This window comes from Odontesthes bonariensis, chromosome 20 (assembly GCF_027942865.1).
Source record: "Odontesthes bonariensis isolate fOdoBon6 chromosome 20, fOdoBon6.hap1, whole genome shotgun sequence".
Classification (NCBI taxonomy): domain Eukaryota; kingdom Metazoa; phylum Chordata; class Actinopteri; order Atheriniformes; family Atherinopsidae; genus Odontesthes; species Odontesthes bonariensis.
The window spans coordinates 22,607,846-22,628,088 of NC_134525.1; the positions used below are offsets into that span (position 1 = coordinate 22,607,846).

Sequence of the window (20,243 nt, forward strand, 5' to 3'; positions counted from 1 at the left end):
TTATTTTTATTAAGTGGCGGAAACGGGCTTCCATAGATGTTTGATGATTTGTGTGGTTTTGTGTTCAAATGACTCACCACTTCTTTGATTTGAGTCTTGGGGCAGGATTTCTTGGGATGAGGAAGAGCGCTCTCATTGGATGCATGTCACACAGAGCTGAAGGAGGGGAGGGGAGAACAGGGAAAAGGAAGGAAAAGATTAAACCAAAGAAAAGTCACAAAACCGGATGAGCAGACAAGAGGAAGAATATTAAAAGAACAGGACAGGAGATAAGAAAAGACAAGAGGTATGGAAAGAATATTTGAGGAAAGGGATAAAGGCAAAAAATCCCAACAGGAAATGATACAAGGAAAAGAAAAGAAAGAGTAACAGAAGAGGGGGAAAGCGCAGAAGGAAAAGAGGAGGGTAAGGTAAAGAAATGAAGAATGAAGAGCAAAGGAAAGAAGATCAATGGTAACAAAGAGGAGGGAAGAAAAGAAGAGAAAAGAAAAGTACACACAAGGAAATACAACCAGAGAATGAGGAATTAGAAAATAAGAGGAAAGGAAAGACAATAAACAAAGAAAACAAACAAAAAAAATTAATGGAAATAGAAGGGTAGAGAAATAACAGAACAGGAAATAAGACAAGAAAAAGAAAAGAAATGTAACAAAATGAAAAAAGATAAAGAAAACAAGCATGACAAAACAAGATAATAGAATAAGAGAGAAGAGAACAGGAAATAAGACGTGAAATAGAAGCAAAGGAAAATAAAATGAAAAGTAGAGGAACAGTGAAAGAGAGAAGACAAAGAGAAGAGAAAAGGGTGCAAGGAAATGAAAGATAAAGAAGACAAAGGAAGAAAAATGAAAATAAAAATTTAAATGAGAGAGAAAAAAACAAGGGGTAAGACAAGGGAAGGGAAGGGAAGGGAAGGAAAGAAAAGGAAGATTAAAACAAAACAAAGGAAGACAAGACAAGTGTTTAGAAAAGAAAAGAAAGACAAAAAAGTAAATAAAGCAAGAGAAGACAAAAGAAGAGGAAGAAACCGAGCAAAACACAAAATAAAACAAAGAAAGGAAAGGAAAGAGAAGAGAAGAGAAGAGAAGAGAAGAGAAGAGAAGAGAAGAGAAGAGAAGAGAAGAGAAGAGAAGAGAAGAGAAGAGAAGAGAAGAGAAGAGAAGAGAAGAGAAGAGAAGAGGAAGATGTTTAGGATGTAGGCAAACTGTGCTGGGTGTCAGCTGATAACAGTGTCATCACACTTACGTGGTGCTCCCTCTGCCATCTCTATAGCTGTGATACCGAGCGACCACAGATCACTCTGCAGAGAGAAAAACACACAATGTTCACATCCTCACAACGTGTACCCGACTCCAAACGTCAGCTGTGCTGATCAGAGACTGGTCCCCCAGTCAGTGTACTTGTGATGTTATAAAAATAGACAGAAAATTACCAATCTGCCACTGCTGCTGCAGAATTCTGCCTGTCAATATTAGTTGTATGTGTTTCTCTGCTAAGCTTTATCCAACAAACTATTCATTCTATAAGATGAATTGAGGCTTTCTTGACACGTAAAGCCCTGCAGGGTCGGAGTTAATGGTGTAGGTGCTCATCCTCCACCGGCTCGCCACAGGGGTCCGTCCTGTCCCCATTACTGCGCATCCTTCAAACAGCAACGACTGCTGCTACAATGTTTTCAGACGCTGTTTCTCAGCGGACATTTCTCATTCCTCATTTGTGCAGTCGAGTGGCAACGATTACATGTTTCCAAAAAGATCTAATCATTTAGAGATTGTTCCAAAGGTCAGGTTGTGCTTTTTGTTCACAGCTACAAGCAGCCTGACTCTGACTGATGAGATATTGAACTTTGGGAGCTCAACACAGGCAACAAAAGAAAAATATAAACCGGTCTGTGTTGTACCAAGGTCTTTGAATATATCCAAGACAATGTCCCATAAAGATCTTTTCTCAGATTGTTTTCTGATCATACGCTGTATCAATCATCTCCTTATTTTCTCGTCTTGATCCAGTGTATTTGTTTGTGTTCAAGAATCCCAAACAGATACTGAAATCATTTAAACAAAAAGCTTAAAGTTCAAACTATGACTAAGTTAAAGCCGGCTCTAACACATCACATGACTAATGGATGGCACAAAATCAAGAGGGAATATTTACATCAGTGATACTAACATCAAACGATGAGGAGGAATGTGCACTCTTATGGCTGACTTAAGCTGGCCTGAAACTAGTCCAGACCTCATCCAAAACTAGCTCAATAGGAGCCAGTCTGGGATTTCGGTTTAAAACTAGTCCAACTAGAAAAAAAGAGTCATGCAAAGACACGGGAAACCTGAGACAAATTGAGTCCACAGACGACCTGTGGCAATGCTCCAAACCAGTCAAGAACCAGTCCAACAGCTAGTCTAAAACAAATCTAAAATCTGTCCAAAACCAGCTACAAACCACTGCCAAGTAGTACAGAATCAATGTCTAAAACCTGTTTAAAAGCAGTATGAAGCAAAGTCTTAAACTCATCCTAACTATTTCAGCCTGTAAGATCAGTCTAAAACCAGTTCAAACAAAAACTACTGAACTCAACATCATGAAGTCAGTCTGGGATAACATGAAGAGAAAACACGCTGAGACAACATGAATCCACAAGGGAAGTTCTCAAATTTTCAAAAATCAGCTAGTTAAAGCTAGTCCAGATCTGAAATCTTTTTGAAATCTTTTCAAAAATGGTAAAAAGTAGTTCACTACCTGTGCATAAAGTGCCGTGATTTCAACACTATCAGCTGAATCTGGTGCTTCAGAGAAAGAACGTGATGAGTCAGCCTAAATCCACAGAGGAAACAAAAACCAAGCTAACACCGAGTCCTCTGCCTGTTTAAAAAAGTGATTTTAATATCATCAAGTCATTCCAGGATTGCATGAATATACTGGCATACCCTAAGGCCACAAACACTGTTGTAGTAAAACTAGTTTTATTAGTCAAACACCCAGTCTATAATGTTTAAAACCTAGTCCCTAATCAATCCAAAACTGGTCAAAAACCTGTCCCAAACCCATGTACAAATAAGAAATGGGAAACTATCAAATCTATCCAAAACCTAAAACCAAAATCTAAAATAGAAACAGAGGACAATGAGACAACCTGAATTTGACTTTCTTCTCCAAGATGTTCCAGAACCCATTTAGAACAAGCACAACACCCAGTCTCCTCCATGAGCTGTCACCTTACCGTGGTGGGGGGGTTTGCGTGCCCCAATGAGTCTGGGAGCTATGTTGCCCGGGGCTTTAAGCCCCTGGTAGGGTCACCCAAGGCAAACAGATCCTAGATGAGGGACCAGACAAAGAACAGCTCATAAAACCCCCTATAATGTACAAAATACTTGGAAAACACGTTCCTTTGCCCGGACGCGGGTCACCAGGGCAGGCGCGCATTTCAGCCAACTGCACAGACGCTGTGTGCACAGTTACACAGACGCAAAGTTTCAGATACAAGCACCCCATAGGCAATGCAATCAGCAACGCAACACTTAAGTTAAGTCATGTAAAGTCCTTTAAAATAAAGAATCAAAACATGTCCGCACCATGACAACAGGTTGGCTCGGCAGCCAAAACACATCCTCAACATGAAAACAGGTTGGCTCGGCGGCCAAATTATGAAATTGACCAAAAATGGAAACCATGGCTTAGAAGAAGGCCAAATAGAAATAAAGTAATTAGCACTTACATTTGATGAATCTTTTTGATGCATGCTACTAGCCTAGAAATCTAGACACCCCTAGCGACTGCAAATTGAATTTGCTCCGGCTTTTTGCTGTATGGGTCTGGCTTGCTAGGCTAGCATGCTACAGCAAGAGAGACGTTTTAGAAGGGGAGGGTCACGCAATTACAATCTGACTGGCGTTTCAAGATGTAGCGTAAGCATTATGCCACCCAAAATTGATACTCTGAAAATGAATTAATAAAAGTCACAGAAGATGAACCAGATTTTTTTTTTTTTTTTTTTTAAGAAATGTATTAATTGTCGCTCAGTGCTAATGCAATACGGAATACAATGAGGCAACAGGTGACTATCGAGTACTCTGCATTCTCATTGGATGGGGCGGGCCTGGCTGTCAAGTGGGCGGGCCCAGGCCCATACAGGCCCACCCGTGGCTACGTGAATGCACCAGGGCCTCCCCCTGGAGCCAGGCCCAGGGGTGGGGCAGCGAGCGCCTGGTGGCCGGGTCTGTGCCCATGGGGCGCGGTCGGGCACAGCCCGAAAATATGACGTGGGTCCCCCTTCCGACAGGCTCACCACCCGTGGGAGGGGCCAAGAGGGTTGGGTGCATTGTGAGCTAGGTGGCAAACGAAGGCAGCGTCTGCAGTAATGCGGGCTCTGCACCGGCCCGTCGTGGTGAAAAAGGAGCTGAGCCAGAAGGCGAAGCTCTCGATTTACCGGTCAATCTATGTTCCTACCCTCACCTATGGTCACGAGCTGTGGGTAGTGACCGAAAGAACGAGATCGCGAATACAAGCGGCCGAAGTGAGTTTCCTCCGCAGGGTGTCCGGGCTCTCCCTTAGAGATAGGGTTAGAAGCTTGGTCATCCGGGAGGGGCTCGGAGTAGAACCGCTTCTCCTCTGCATTGAGAGGAGTCAGATGAGATGGCTCGGGGATCTGGTTAGGATGCCTCCTGGATGCCTCCTGGACGCCTCCCTGGTGAGGTGTTCCGGGCCGTCCCACTGGGAGGAGACCCCGGGGAAGACCCAGGACACGTTGGAGAGACTATGTCTCTCGGCTGGCCCGGGAACGCCGCGGGATCCCCCCAGAAGAGCTGGAGGAAGTGGCCGGGGACAGGGACGTCTGGGTTTGTCTGCTTAAGCTGCTGCCCCCGCGACCCGACCCCCGGAGAAGCGGAAGATGATGGATGGATGGATGGACAAATCAATTCAATTCAAATCTAATTCGAAATCCTGTCCCTAACTGATCCAAAACTGGTCAAAAATCTTTCCAAAACCAACCAAGGAAAGTCCAAAACTTTAATGAAGAACCAATAACTGATTAAAGCCAAGTCCAAGACATGTCCAGATAAAATCCAAAGGAGAACTGAAAAAAAACTAAATCAAGTCCAGAACCATTCCACATTTGGCCTACAAGCAATCTAAAATGGAAACGGAAGACACTGAGAGTACTTGACATCAAGGATGGCTTGTTCTGCAAGATTTTTCAGTTCCAGCCTAAAATCAAAATCAAAAACCCAAAAAGTCTAAAATTAGACTAAAACAGGTCCTAAACGAGTACCAAAGTAAATCTGAATGAGTATAATACCGGTAATCTTTCCAAATGAGAGCAGTTTTCAGTCTATTCACAGCAAATATCGACAGCTGTGGCTCGAGAGTGTGATTTTCCGAATGGAAGATTGGTGTTCTATGTCAAGCCCCGCCAACATGTAAAAGTGTCTTTTGGCTGGACACTGGAACTATTCCTTGATCGAACATGCTCATGAGATTGTAGAGAAAAAAGTGCTAATACTACATTTAATAAGAGTTGTACTGTGAAAGTTAATATGAATCAGGTCTACCTTGAAGTCGTATGTGGCGTCGGGGTTCTCATCACAGGCGATGACCTCGGGGGCCATCCAGTACGGCGTCCCGATAAATGTGTTCCTCCGCCCCACCGTGCGGTCCAGCTGAGCACTCACACCGAAGTCAACTACGCAGACGCACACACACAGGATAGTATTGTTTGTCTCAGGGGGTTTTTAATTCAACCAATAATCCTTACAACTCAAGTTAAAGCAATGTAATTGCGTGTTGATGCCTTCTCACCCAGTTTAACCTCAGCATTCTCTGTCAGCAGCACGTTCTGGCCCTTGATATCTCTGTGGATGACCTTGTGTTGGTGGAGATGGGTCAAACCCTGGAGACAGAGAACATTTTATGAAGGTTGTTAGAGAGAAAACGTGTCTGCCGAGCCTTCTTCTTTCATCAGCAGAACATACGCTGCAGACCTGTCCGACTGCTTTGTGAGATTCTGGTCCTATGATTTTATTTAAACTTTAAAAACAAGTTTCAAAAACAAGTTTCAAAGCCAAAAGAGTCAATTAAAATAAGTAAAAAAATATTATAATCCTCTGTATTAATGATCAGAAATAAAATGTTAACTTTACCGTTACCTCTCTGTGGAACCAGCTGCCAGTTAGGGTTCTCTTTACCTTTAAGATTAGGCTTAAAACCTTAATTTTTGATGAAGCTTATAGTTAGGGATGGCTCAGGTGTTCCTGAGCTATCCTTGTAGTTATGCTGCTATAGGCGTAGACTGCTGGGAGACCTCCCATGCTGCAGTGGACACCTTCCTTCAACCTTTTTTGACCAGTGTAAACCTTCAACCTTTCTCCATGTATTTACATGTTAACTGCTCTGTTCCACAGTTTGGCTTTTTCTTCACCCGGTCAAGCTCTAAATCTGCATGTTTCTGAACTGTAGTTACTGACCTGATCAACTTGTCCATGGTTTATCATTTCCTCTTGACTTTCTATCTTGCAATCTTTTTCTCTCTATGTTATTCTCTTACTCAAACAAGCCAGGGCAGACAGATCTCCTTGTGTTTCTGGTTCTGTTTGAGGTTTATTCCTGTTAAGTGAGTTTTTCTCTCAGAGGGAACTGTTGGGTTTCTCTCTATGTACTGTATGCAAAGATTACTAGAGGCATATAGATAGATCTGAGTTTGATAGCATGTTTAGAGAAGCCAGGCCTGAATAATGCTTTACACCACACTGAGACGGTCTAACGCTGAGATATCTGGTACCTTCAATATTTATATGTTAATATGTAAGCAAGATACCAGAATGTATGGGTGACCTCTAAGGAAACCATGTGTTGAACACAACCTGAAGACAGAGCTGCTGTTCTGCACATTCACCTCGGTATAAAAAGGAATTGGCTTCTTTGTTCTTGGTCTAACATTTTTTGCATGCAAGCTGTATGACCCTTTTAATGGTCTAAGCCCAAAATATTGATCTGATTTGCTTTTAGTTCACGAACCTCCAGACCCTCAGGTGAATCTCATTCATTTATATGGGACTGGATGGTGTAGTGGTAAGATTGCCTCCTTTTATGTGGGTGACCTGGGTTCAAATCCTCTGCATGAAAGATGCTACCTCCAGTAGGGGTCCTTAGGCAAGACCCTCCTACCCTACCTGTCTACCTGTAAGTCGCTTTGAATAAAAGCGACTTACTTATGCATAAAAACATACTTTACAACATTTTACTGACATTTAGTTCTTTCTCATCTCACCTTTAGCCTACTTTAGTTCCACCGAGTTTTATTTTCTTATTAGTGTAAGGCTAGCTCTTTCTGTGAGTACCATTACACAGACACACACCCATTAGCCCATATGTGCAGGTTAGTGCTTTTATGTCCATATGCACAGTGTCTGGTATAATGTTTTCTTCTCTTTGAATCTGCATGCACATGAAAAATGTCTGCTTTTGTCTAGTGCAATATTACAACGTTTATTCATAAAACTAATCTATAAAGAATTCAAAGCCTGTGAGAAAGGAAATACAAAATAATCTGAATCACAAGTGGTTCCTCACGGAAGGTTTTGGGGGTCTCTTTAGTTTAGAATAGTAACATTCCTTACCTTTTGTCTGCTTTTTTGTTTTAAAGGTAACCTGCAGTTTCAGCACTTACCCTCAGGATCTCTCTGCAGACGTAGGCGATCCACTCTTCCTTCAGAGAGTTGCCTTTGGTGTTTTTGATCAGATCTGTTATTGAACCAGCCCCACAGAACTCCATCACCAGCTGCAGGCACACAACCAATGCCACCATACACATCATCAGGTTGTTACAACCACTGTTTCGGGTATAAAACACCTCCTTATGGACATCATCTCTAACTCAATCTATTGATTTAATTTGTCACTTTTTGTCTCCGTGGATCATCCGTGTCTTCAAAACACACATCTGCAGTTTAGCTTTTTTGATCTGCATACTCAAACACACTCGTACCCATAACTGGTCGTCCATCCCCGGAGGGTTTTTCTTGACGAAGGCTCCATAATACGTTGCGATGTTCCTGTGGTGGCTGTACTTCTTCAGCATGTTGATCTCAGCTTTAATCTCCTCCTCCTCATCCTGAAGCACACGAACAGAGAGATGAAGATGCAGCACATTAGTTTTTGTAACTGCTGTGATGCAAAATGAAAAGCTGTGTGTGTGTGTGTGTGTGTGTGTGTTTGTGTGTGTGAGACACTTACTCCTGTGACATCCATGACCTTGATGGCAGCGAGCTGCCCTGTTTTGACATGGCGACCCTGAACAGAGACAGAGAGAGGATAATGTGGATTTATCTATTAATCTGTGTCTTAGATCATGTTGGTGTGACATGTTGACAGAAGTCTGATTTGGAGAGACGAAGTCTGATTGGAAACAAATCAAACTTTAGTATGCAGAGAAATACCACACGCCTTTCATAAATTCATTGTTTTAGAAAGATTTCAGAAGGGTTTTGGCACCCTGGCTGCAGGGAAAGTGGACATTTTCCTTTAAATTATTGACATATCTGGTTTTCTCCATCTATTGTTCCTGTTTTTTTTTTTTTAAAGAAGTAGACTTTTCAGTTTTTGTAATTCTGTTCCTGAAATCTTCTTTGTACTGAGAAAAACATCCCCAAAGGCCTCTGTAAAAGCAACAAGATTGACAAGAAAATCTATACTAAGATACGAATGGATACTGAAAATTACTATCTGATTAGTTTCTCACTTTCGAAGGGGAATCGAATTATTGACTGAAGTATGTCCGACGTCACAATGCAATGGACTGTCTGACAAATTGTTAAAGACATTCTGCTGCTTCTAACTTCGAGTGACATTAGCATACTTCTTATATATTTCTAGATAGTACTCTTTTTTGTTAGTATATTGGCAACATACTGTTAAAAACGTGAATATATTTAAAATACAATAAGGTATATAATGTTTCACTAGAGTAAGTTAGAAGTGTACATATGAATTTCAGACACTGTGTTGATACGTGATCCCTTCTTATGTAATGCTGTCCTGAGCTGTTGAGTTCACATCCTACAAATGCCCTTGAGACATGAGTCTGTCTGCAGCCTTCATTAGTGATAACAGCATGCTGCATCTTTCCATATGAACCTTGTCACACCTGGAAGCAGCTAATTGTTCCAAGAATTAAAAACAAGCAACCACATCTCAGATACAGAGAAATAACTACACTTTATAATGCTCTACTTTAAATACAAGATTTTATATTTTTCTAAATTTTATACTCAAGATTTTGTCATGTTTTCTTTGTACTTCTTCTATCCAGGTCACCCTCATCGTTTGGTTTCTCTAGATAATTCTCTGCCTTTTGTAATTCCCGATGCTCCGAGCCCTCACCCACATCTCCAGTTTTCCCAGTTGGAAAAACAGCTGAACCAAACAGAGTTTTGCCGACAGGATTGGAAGTGTAAGGAGTGAAAACATGATCTTCATGCTAAATCCATTCAATCATAAATGACACTGACTCCAGCCATGCAGGTTGTTTCAAGTCTGATAACATGGCTCTCCCCACATGTGGCTTAAAGTGTATTGTTCTCCCAACAGAAATCCACTAATGCTCAAGTTCAGACTCCACAATGTTTTTATTTGTATCATATGTGCCAAAGTAGGTGATTAAAGACTCAGAAATTCTTGCTGCAACTTGAACAAGACGCATGACAGAAAACAAATTTATCCCTGTGATGACATCACTGAAAGATGGGCCACAGACTAACTGAAAGAGTTGTCTATCTTTGTATGGCAAGCTCTTTTAACATTTACAAGCTCAGTATTAATATCTAACATTTAAATTATGCACATCAACATCATATATGACTCTATCATGCTGAATTTGGTAACAACATCATTCTGACTAAACAACAGTTAGGGACATCTCTAATTCAGCTTCGACTAGTCTGATAAATGGAGATAAACAAAAGTCATTATGGTCAAAGCGTGTGAAGTTGCTCATGCGAGGTCTCCTGTTGGATTAGTGCTTAGAGCATTGTTAGCACTGTGGCTGTTTTGATGAGATAGTTAGAAAATGCCCTGCAGAGCTCCTGTGCTGCAGCTTAAACAAATCAGTCAAGCTGAAAGATGTCACCTGGCAGATGTCAGCTTCTGATATCCAGTTATCACAAGCTTTTTGTTTGCCATTATTGCTGGAAAAGGTGACATAACTTTAATTTTATGGGTGTCATTACATCTTCAGAGGTCCAGGCCGATGAGTGATGTGTTTGATACTGAAACTGTGACACAGTATGATAAGTTTTTAGTTTTTATTGAAAAAAGCCATGCTACCCATTTGACAAATCTGAGCCAAGCCCTGAACAGTGGTGGGCTTCCCTGTCCCCATTAAAAACAGCAAACAGTAACCCTGGTCGAGCATCAGACTCAGAGCCAGAGCCAACTGAAAATAAAAAGGTCAAAATATATACGGTTTGGAAAGACTGGTTATGATAAAAATGTCCAATTTGATGCGCTTCATCAGTCTAAAAGAACTGAACTATTAACTGAACAACAATCCAATTCAGTCAGGACCACTGAGAGGTTATTCTATCTATCTGCAGTTATAAAGTAGCTTATATTTGGTGGTATGACTCCGCTGTGGGCCTAAAAGCAGAAGAGAGAGCAGCATTAACAACCCTTTTCAAACAAATATCACGATATAACACAAAATATATAGACTTCATACTGACTAAAAGAGGCAGCAGAGTGCAGATTATTCTTTAAAATAGCATTCTGGCTTTGTATCAGAGGAGCAATAACAACATGTATGTATAGACTAACGTGTTTCCCTCTGTGTTGGCTCCCCCGTAAACTGAATTTATTCTTCCACATTACCTGACATGTAACTTCCCCCCTGAATGCACTCGGTGCCCCTTTACCATCATTTATTGAGGAGGAGTGAACAATTTTACAGCCCAATCTTGCCTGCTTTCTTTCTGCATCCGCAAGACAGAAAACACTGCAAACATTACTCTACAGTGCACATTTATTAATGAGCTACACGGCACTCAATAGGAGGAGGGAGGCGGGGAGGCGGATAGTAGCTGCATGGCTAGCAAATGACTCGAGTTCTTGTCACCGTCACTTTGAGGCTGCTGTTTCTCCACTTCCTTTTTTATATTCATCTGTCCTATTACTACTTTTTTACACATTAAATGTACTTGGTTAGGGTTAGGATAACATCATGGTGAGGCATATTCAGAAAAACAACATTTTTCAGGCTGTTGTGGTGACCTGCCTCCTGACACTATTACTATTTTTATACCAAAGACGGTGTTTTAATGGCGCTCAGGTTCACCAGCCAACCCTGCCTCTCGCCTAATGGCAGCGGAGATAGGCTCCAGCACCCAATGAAACTCTGAATTGGATTATTGGGTAAAGAAAATTGATGGAGGTAAAACAGCTTAAAAAAAAGCCGATTAAAGCTTTTAAATTTTGGTTGTAGCAGTTTTATAACCAGCCCTGTCAGTGTCACAATTCACCAGTCCTCCCAGAGGACAGAGGTTTTACCATGACAACATGAAGGGATGGTCTTACTCTGTATCCTACAGATTGTGTTTATGATAATCACAACTCTCTGAGATAATCGTGTTAGTTTACTGCATTTGATCAGCCCCACACAATGGCCATGGGCCTGTATTCGAAAGTAGAGTGGGTAGAGCAAGAGGAAAGGGACCCGGGTCGAGACTCGAACTACATCAAGGAGCTATTGCATCTGCACATGGGGCACCAGCTTAACCAGTTGAGCTATCTGGCGCCCAGTAAATGTGTATTTCTGTAAAGTAAAAGTGAACTGAGTCCATTTTTTCTGACCCCATCGCATTATTCTCATTGAAAATGAACATCTAATCTTAGGTACTGTGTTCACACTGATGTCGAGCTGCAGACGAGCAGAGTCAATTTATAGGTAAGCAGGTTTTTTTAACCAGTGTAAACAGGACTTATATGTGGAGCTGGGTGTGAGAACATGCTGATAACAGCTGTGATTGGTCCACCTGGCATATGTTTACGTGTTTTGCTTGAATGTAAAGCCCCCATGGAGCACTAATGTAAATTGAAACGTGTAGTTTTGCATCCACTCTACTTTTAACCAGGTTTTAAACTCTTTCTCTAATTTTGTAATTTCGGTGTGTACATAGTCATAAGACACACTTTTCTGTGGGTCTTGGAAAATCAGTCAAAATACTGAAAAACACTTGGCAGTATGGGTGGCTCTGAACTGAAAATGGCTGGCAGCCAATGAGTTAACACATTGAAGGAACTTCAGTTGAAACTATTCACTTTGAGCCCGAAGATGAGCTAAAATCCAACACTCAGTCTCCTCCTGCAAACTCTCAAGTCAGTATCACAGTAGCTGTTAAAGCGAGAAAGTGGAAATTCATTCACCTCACCGCACAAACACACACACACACCATTTCCTCTCAGTAACCTAGCAACAAGCCTGGCAGTGAGGGCAACGAATAGGGTGGCTGGAGCAGGCAAAGCGATGGCAGTGTGTGTTTCTGTGCATGAGTGTGCATTAGAGGCCGTGATATTTCACACACTGGGTCACATGCACATGTGAGCTGCTCAGATTCATACGCACACACACGTCTTGGTTACTCAGCGTTGCATCAGACACTGAATGTATGTGACAGGCCGAAATCACCTCCGAGTTCAGAAAGTCTTCTTCCTTTTCTCACATCTCTCTTTGTTTTGTGCTTTTGTTTTTGTGTCTTTGTTTCCTATTCCTTCCTCGCTACCTTTTAGCGCTGCCATTGTTTGATAGTTGAGAGAAATTCTCCCAAAACTTCCCTGAGACGTCAAGTTTACAAGAAACACAAAGCCTTTGGTTATGACTATCAAGCCCTTACTGCTGCTCTTAAATGTGAAAAACTCAATAATGGGTGCTCTGCAGAGTGAATTTCAATTGTGTGAGTTTCCCTCAGATCTGGCAAAACCACTTTCAATATCTTCATTTAGTACACTTGGGAAAAAAATACACTGAATTTGTCAAAGTCTGACAGAATAACGGAAGTTCAATTTCTCCCGCAGGCCTTGGTGTTCTGAACCTGCTCCACAGTTTCTGTCTCAGCATTTAACAGGAAGCAACAGAAGAAGCTGGTGACAACAGAGAATATGTACAGAGCTGTAAAGATGTGCAGTTCACTGCTCGACATAACAATTTGTCACCACCAAATATTTTGTTGAGTGATGTAACAGATCAATCAGAAATGTACTGATTGGGATGATTCTCACAATTCGTGTGTAAAAGTAACCTCTGAGGTACAGAAGTGGTAAAAGCTGTGGTCCATCCATCTATCCATCCATCCATTATCTTCCGCTGATCCGGGGGTCGGGTCGCGGGGGCAGCAGCTTAAGCAAAGAGACCCAGACGTCCCTGTCCCCGGCCACTTCCTCCAGCTCTTCGTGGGGGACCCCGAGGCGTTCCCAGGCCAGCCGAGAAACATAGTCTCTCCAACGTGTCCTGGGTCTTCCCCGGGGCCTCCTCCCAGTGGGACGGGCCCGGAACACCTCACCGGGGAGGCGTCCAGGAGGCATTCTCACCAGATGCCCGAGCCACCTCATCTGACTCCTCTCGATGCAGAGGAGCAGCGGTTCTACTCCGAGCCCCTCCCGGATGACCGAGCTTCTCACCCTATCTCTAAGGGAGAGCCCAGACACCCTGCGGAGGAAACTCATTTCGGCCGCTTGTATTCGCGATCTCGTTCTTTCGGTCACTACCCACAGCTCGTGACCATAGGTGAGGGTAGGAACATAGATTGACCGGTAAATCGAGAGCTTTGCCTTCTGGCTCAGCTCCTTCTTCACCACAACGGGCCGGTGCAGAGCCCGCATCACTGCAGACGCCGCACCGATCCGTCTGTCAATCTCCTGTTCCATTCGTCCCTCACTCGTGAACAAAACCCCGAGATACTTGAACTCTTCCACTTGGGGAAGGATCTCATTCCCGACCCGGAGAGAGCATTCCACCCTTTTCCGGCCGAAGACCATGGTTTCAGACTTGGAGGTGCTGATGGTCATCCCAGCCGCTTCACACTCGGCTGTGAACCGCTCCAGTGATAGCTGGAGGTCACGGCCTGACGACGCCAACAGAACCACATCGTCCGCAAAAAGCAGAGACCCGATTCTGAGTTCGCCAAACCGGACCCCCTCAACGCCCTGGCTGCGCCTAGAAATTCTGTCCATAAAAATTATGAACAGAATCGGTGACAAAGGGCAGCCCTGACGGAGTCCAACCCTCACAGGAAACATGTCCGACTTACTGCCGGCAATGCGGACCAAACTCTGACACCGGTCATACAGAGACCGGACAGCCCATATCAAGGAGTCCGGCACTCCATACTCCCAGAGCACCCCCCACAAGAGTCCCCGAGGGACACGGTCGAACGCCTTCTCCAAGTCCACAAAACACATGTAGACCGGTTGGGCGAACTCCCATGCTCCCTCCAGGATCCTGCGGAGGGTATAGAGCTGGTCCACTGTGCCACGGCCAGGACAAAAACCACACTGCACCTCCTGAATCCGAGATTTGACTATCCGGCGGATCCTCCTCTCCAGTACCCCCGAAAAGACCTTACCAGGAAGGCTGAGGAGTGTGATCCCCCTATAGTTAGAACACACCCTCCGGTCCCCCTTTTTAAAGAGGGGGACCACCACCCCGATCTGCCAGTCCAGAGGCACTGCCCCCGATGTCCCCGCGATGCTGCAGAGGCGTGTCAACCAAGACAGCCCTACAACATCCAGAGCTTTGAGGAACTCAGGACGGACCTCATCCACTCCCGGGGCCTTGCCACCGAGGAGTTTTTTGACCACCTCGGCAACCTCAGCCCCAGAAATGGGAGGCCCCACGTCCGAGCTCCCCAACTCTGCTTCCTCATCGGAAGGCGTGTCGGTAGGATTGAGGAGGCCCTCAAAGTATTCCCCCCACCGACTCACGACTCAACTCACTAGTTGAAGTCAGCAGAGCCCCGCCCTCACCATACACGGTGTTGACGATGCATCGCTTCCCCCCTCTGAGCCGCCGGATGGTGGACCAGAATCTCCTCGAGGCCGTCCGGAAGTCGTTCTCCATGGCCTCCCCGAACTCCTCCCAAGCCCGAGTTTTTGCCTCAGCAACCACCGAGGCTGCGTTCCCCTTGGCCTGTCGATACCCATCAGCTGCTTCCAGAGTCCCATTGGCCAAAAAGGCCCGATAGGACTCTTTCTTCAGCTTGACGGCCTCCCTCACCACTGGCGGGTTCGGGAATTGCCGCCACGACAGGCACCGACCACCTTACGGCCACAGCTCCGGTCGGCCGCCTCAACAATGGAGGCACGGAACATGGCCCATTCGGGCTCAATGTCCCCCACCTCCCCCGGGACATGGTTGAAGCTCTGCCGGAGGTGGGAGTTGAAACTCCTCCTTACAGGGGATTCCACCAGCCGTTCCCAACAGACCCTCACAATACGTTTGGGCCTGCCAGGTCTGACCGGCTTCCTCCCCCACCAGCGGAGCCAACTCACCACCAGGTGGTGATCAGTTGACAGCTCCGCCCCTCTCTTCACCCGAGTGTCCAGGACATACGGCCGCAAGTCCGACGATACGACTACAAAGTCGATCATCGAGCTGCGGCCTAGGGTGTCCTGGTGCCAAGTGCACATATGGACACCCTTATGCCTGAACATGGTGTTCGTTATGGACAGTCCGTGACGAGCACAGAAGTCCAACAACAAAACACCACTCTGATTCAGATCGGGGGGGCCGTTCCTCCCAATCACGCCCCTCCAGGTCTCACTGTCATTGCCCACGTGAGCATTGAAGTCCCCCAGCAGGACGAGGGAGTCTCCCGGAGGAGCACTCTCCAGTGCCTCCTCCAGGGACTCCAAAAAGGGTGGGTACTCTGAACTGCCGTTCGGTGCATAAGCACAAACAACAGTCAGGACCCGTCCCCCCACCCTAAGGCGGAGGGAGGCTACCCTCTCGTCTACCGGGGTAAACCCCAATGTACAGGCGCACAGCCGGGGGGCAATAAGTATGCCCACACCTGCTCTACGCCTCTCACCGCGGGCAACTCCAGAGTGGAAGAGAGTCCAACCCCTCTCGAGGAGGCTGGTTCCGGAGCCCAAGCCATGCGTCGAGGTGAGTTTCTGTCTGGAGGTTGTATGTTCTCTCTTGATTCTGTTTTTTTTGTCACTCGTGATGCAGAATTGTTCTTTCAAGGTACAGGGCTTGTACCCTACTCGAATAAAACTGGAGTGATGTGCATTTCTAACTTTTTGGGACTATTGATGCTTTTTCTTTGATTTTTTTTATCTTGATTTCTATAGTGTTGATGAACATATTTCCTGTTGAACTTGCTTTAATGCCTGCAAAGCACAGAAAAGATGAAAAACTATGAACAGACACTGCAACATTCAAATGATGAATGTGGCTGCCATTAGACTACTGGGTTAGCTGAGCAGCATTGTAGCATATATAAAAGAAGAAACATGATCTAAATGTGAAAGCTTAAATCATGGGTTTTAAACTGTCAATGAAATAAGAAAAAGGCCACTTTGATTGAAGTTTAAACGTATTTTAAAAGCACATGGAAGACTCCCTGGGTGAGGTATAAAGGCCTTGTGAGCTGTACAACGCTAAAGTAATATCACAAGCAAGAAACTTTTCTGGCTCCGGTTTAAATTGAATGATTTTTATTTAAATAAGTCCAGTATCTAGTTCTTCTATATAAATCCATGTTTTTGCACCAAAAAAATGAACCACACTGTGTAGAAGGAACAACAGGTTGGAGCATCTACAAAACACAGCAATCCAACAAGTGATGTTTAAGAAAAAAGACATCATTAAGCACAGCGGACAAACTGCAAAGATGAACTTTTAGGGATTAAAAAAACAGGAAAAAAAAGGCTCAGGTATGCCAAATTATGTCAACATTATTGAAGCGGTGTAGGATCATCTTGACAGAGAATGGAAAAAAAGGCAGCCAACATCCAAAGAAGAGCTTTGAAAGAAAGCTTGTCTTAGAGGGTTCAGACTGTGTTGAAGAATGAAGGAGCTCAGACCAAATATTGACTTTCAACCTCCTTAGAATTGTACAAACTCTGTTTTTGTCTTATATACTGTATTGTGCATGCACATATTTCCTGGTGATATACAAAGAAATGTAGGGTGGATCAAGACTTCTGCCCACACGCTTCTGATTCTTGGACAACAGGTTAAGTGTGTGAAGAGCTGCTGTGATTCCAGGACAAATGGCAGCGAGGCTCCACGATGAAGCAATAAAAGGAGAGGCAGATAGAGCAGGGCACATGATGGAAAGCGATATCATCTCATAGAGGCTTTTTGTTTTGCTATCTCTTTTCCCCTGATGCTGACCGCCAGCCAGACAATCTCCCAAAGGTGACACAGAGCTCCCTGTGTGTGTGTTTGTGTGTGAGAGATTACGACAGAGGCTTTAAAACAGTACCCGAATCCACATATGCACAGGTGGAACGATAAAGATAGAGACTGAATGAGAACAGAGGGAGGAGGCAGGTGAGGAGGAAGAAGAAGATCTGCAGATAGAAAAGGGTAAGGATACTCTTTTGAGGCAGCCTGAGGCGTTAAAACACACCTCAGGTCCTGCGTTCAGACCTGCCTCACATTCCTAACCTAAACACAAGCCTCAACACATGAAGACAGAAAGAAATCACACATATACAAACACAAGCAGAGTATCCATCCCTGATCTCTAATACAACAAGCGGACAGGAAACGGCTAGTTCGTGCAACCAGGGTGAGCTTTTGTCTGCATATAGATGCAAACCATCAAATGTGGCTTTTCAGAGGTGGGTGCAGAGATTTAACTAAATATAGAAATACTGCAATTGCAGAGACACGTTATAATTCTTTATCCGAAACTTGTTATTTTAAGGCCTGGAGTTGGTGCATTGGACTTATAAAGTGTCTGCTGGAACATCAGATTACTCCGGATTAATATTTATGAAAATGCTTTGACTTAAACACACCTGCTTAATTCCAAAGAACTGGGATCCCATGATTTCCAGGAACTGTAGGTAAAATTTGCTTTCTTTTACAGGTGAAATATTTAGCATCTTTTTATGGGGGACTTCAGTGCAGTTTTATGTTGGTGACCAAATTTTATCTATCACTTTAAGAGCTGGAGACATTCGTGTTTTATCTTTCAGTTCTGATGTGACGAAGCATCGCATCATTTCCAAAACACATAAGCAATGACTGTTGTTGGATCTGAATGGGTCAAAGCAACAAATTCGCATCCTTTCAGTATGAATCAGCTCCATGTTTCTGTCATGTCTGTGACTTCTTGCCATGTCTTTAGTTTGTGTTTGGTTCTTAGTTTTTATCATGTCTTTGTTTTAGGTCCAGGTTGTCATTTTAGTTCTGCCTTGCCATGCCATCAGCCTCACTTCCCTCACCTGTGTTTTCCCCATCAGCTGCACTCTATCCCTAATCACCCTCCACAGTATTTAGTTTCCAGGTTCCCTCATTGTTTTGTGAGATCCTTACCCGTCAACATCCTCCACGCCACGCCACGCCACGCCACGCCACGCCACGCCACGCCACGCCACGCCACGCCACGCCACGCCACGCCACGCCACGCCACGCCACGCCACGCCACGCCACGATCAAGATCAAGATCAAGTTAAGTGTTTATTCGCCTTGCTATGTCAAGTGTTTTGTTTTTGTTAAGTAATTATCCCACAGTTTAGTTTTTTTGAATCCGGCTCAGCTGTGCTTTTTGTTTGAACTTTGTGTTTTTTGAAAATTTGCTTTTTGAAAATCAAGTTTGCTTTTTTTGAATATCCGCATCCGTGTCCTTTCACACCCACCCAAACTGACAGTTTCTGCAGAAATCATGGCTGGAATTTGCTCAAATGTGTTCCTTTTTTTTAGATGAGTCGCAGATTTTACCTTGCATGCGCTCGCATGTCTGTACAGGTGAAGAATGATGAATGACGCCAAATCACACAGCTTGTGAGTTAAACAGTTATTTTGCTGTATGAATCACCCTCTAGTTTCTGCAGCAACCAAGACAAATGTTAGTTCTTTAGTATGTGTCACATCTCTGTATCTGCAGACACAGCTGACGCATAATTCCAGAAACTGAGATGCCAGTATTCCAAGGAATTTTTGTAAAAAGACATTTTGTGAATTCTGTGTCAAAGCAGATTCCTTTCTTTCCATAGAACGTGTTGGACTAAATACCTCAAATATACCTGTTTTCACATGAATAGTAAGTAATCAAACAGATGCGGGACTTTGAATTGTTTTGAACAAGGTGTCTGAAGCCAAAAGTTTTTCAAAGTGCTCGTAAAGTCCAAACTGATGGGGACTTCACAGAGGGCAGTGAGACACGACACATTAAATAACAGTGCACATTTTCCATCAGTCTCTCCAAGAGGACATTAACAATGTTAGAACTATTCACACAAACTGGGTAAGTTTTCAGGTCAACTGTTGTGTGAACTGAGCAAGACTGAAAAAGAATGCAACATCGATGCCTTCATCCCCAAGTTAGTGTGCAGAGCAGTGTGCAGATACAAGACAGCAGTAAAATGAATCATGTTTAACCGATTCACCCCTTGAGATAAGAGCCTTTTCTTATACTTGAATGATTCATAGGTCAGTGTCAAGTTGCTTAATAAACAAACAAAAAAACATTACTCTAAACCAGATTAAAAGATTACAAGAAAGTCTGGCTCCTTGGAAGCAAAACATAAAGAAATGAGGACTGGATCGAGATTTTTAAACAGCCGTGATGGTCCAAATTAGACAACAGGAAGCAATGGAGTAATAAGTAGAGGTTTCTACTCAGGTTCTTTACTTCAGTAAATGTATTTATATCACACAGTGAAAACACAGAAGTACAGTAGGTATATGCAAAGCAGTCTCACACAAGAATATGCAAAAGCTTTGTTGGTCACAGCTGTTTCACAACAAATGACTACTTTATGTGCTAGAAAATTTTTATCTCCCCACATCTTCCATTTAACGTCACAACACGCCTGCATTTAGCGTCACATGAAAATGCAACAAATGCTAAATAACTGTAAAATGACTGCTTTGTTTAGCTCTGTCATCAATGTAATATTGTACAACATGTTTAAAAAAAAAAATGCTTCTAAGTAGATAGGAGGTGGTGGACGGTGGTGTTAACAACAGACTGTCACGCAAAAGAACCGGGTTTGAGTCCAAATACTGTCCAAAAACTCTA

At 43.7% G+C, this 20,243-nt stretch overlaps 1 protein-coding gene across 3 annotated transcripts in view; it reads right to left on the reverse strand.

Annotated features, from left to right (window-relative positions):
- The window catches only part of tnikb (TRAF2 and NCK interacting kinase b), an 84,442-nt gene that overhangs the window by 51,468 nt on the left and 12,731 nt on the right, over nucleotides 1–20,243 (reverse strand). For all 3 annotated transcript variants that reach the window (XM_075452805.1, XM_075452804.1, XM_075452803.1), the window contains exons 3-9: nucleotides 8,230–8,286; nucleotides 7,982–8,107; nucleotides 7,664–7,774; nucleotides 5,797–5,887; nucleotides 5,550–5,680; nucleotides 1,246–1,300; nucleotides 78–156 (exon numbers count right to left, since the gene is read on the reverse strand). In XM_075452805.1, coding sequence (XP_075308920.1) covers nucleotides 78–156; nucleotides 1,246–1,300; nucleotides 5,550–5,680; nucleotides 5,797–5,887; nucleotides 7,664–7,774; nucleotides 7,982–8,107; nucleotides 8,230–8,286 — 650 coding nt within the window. The remainder of the gene's footprint in view (nucleotides 1–77; nucleotides 157–1,245; nucleotides 1,301–5,549; nucleotides 5,681–5,796; nucleotides 5,888–7,663; nucleotides 7,775–7,981; nucleotides 8,108–8,229; nucleotides 8,287–20,243) is intronic.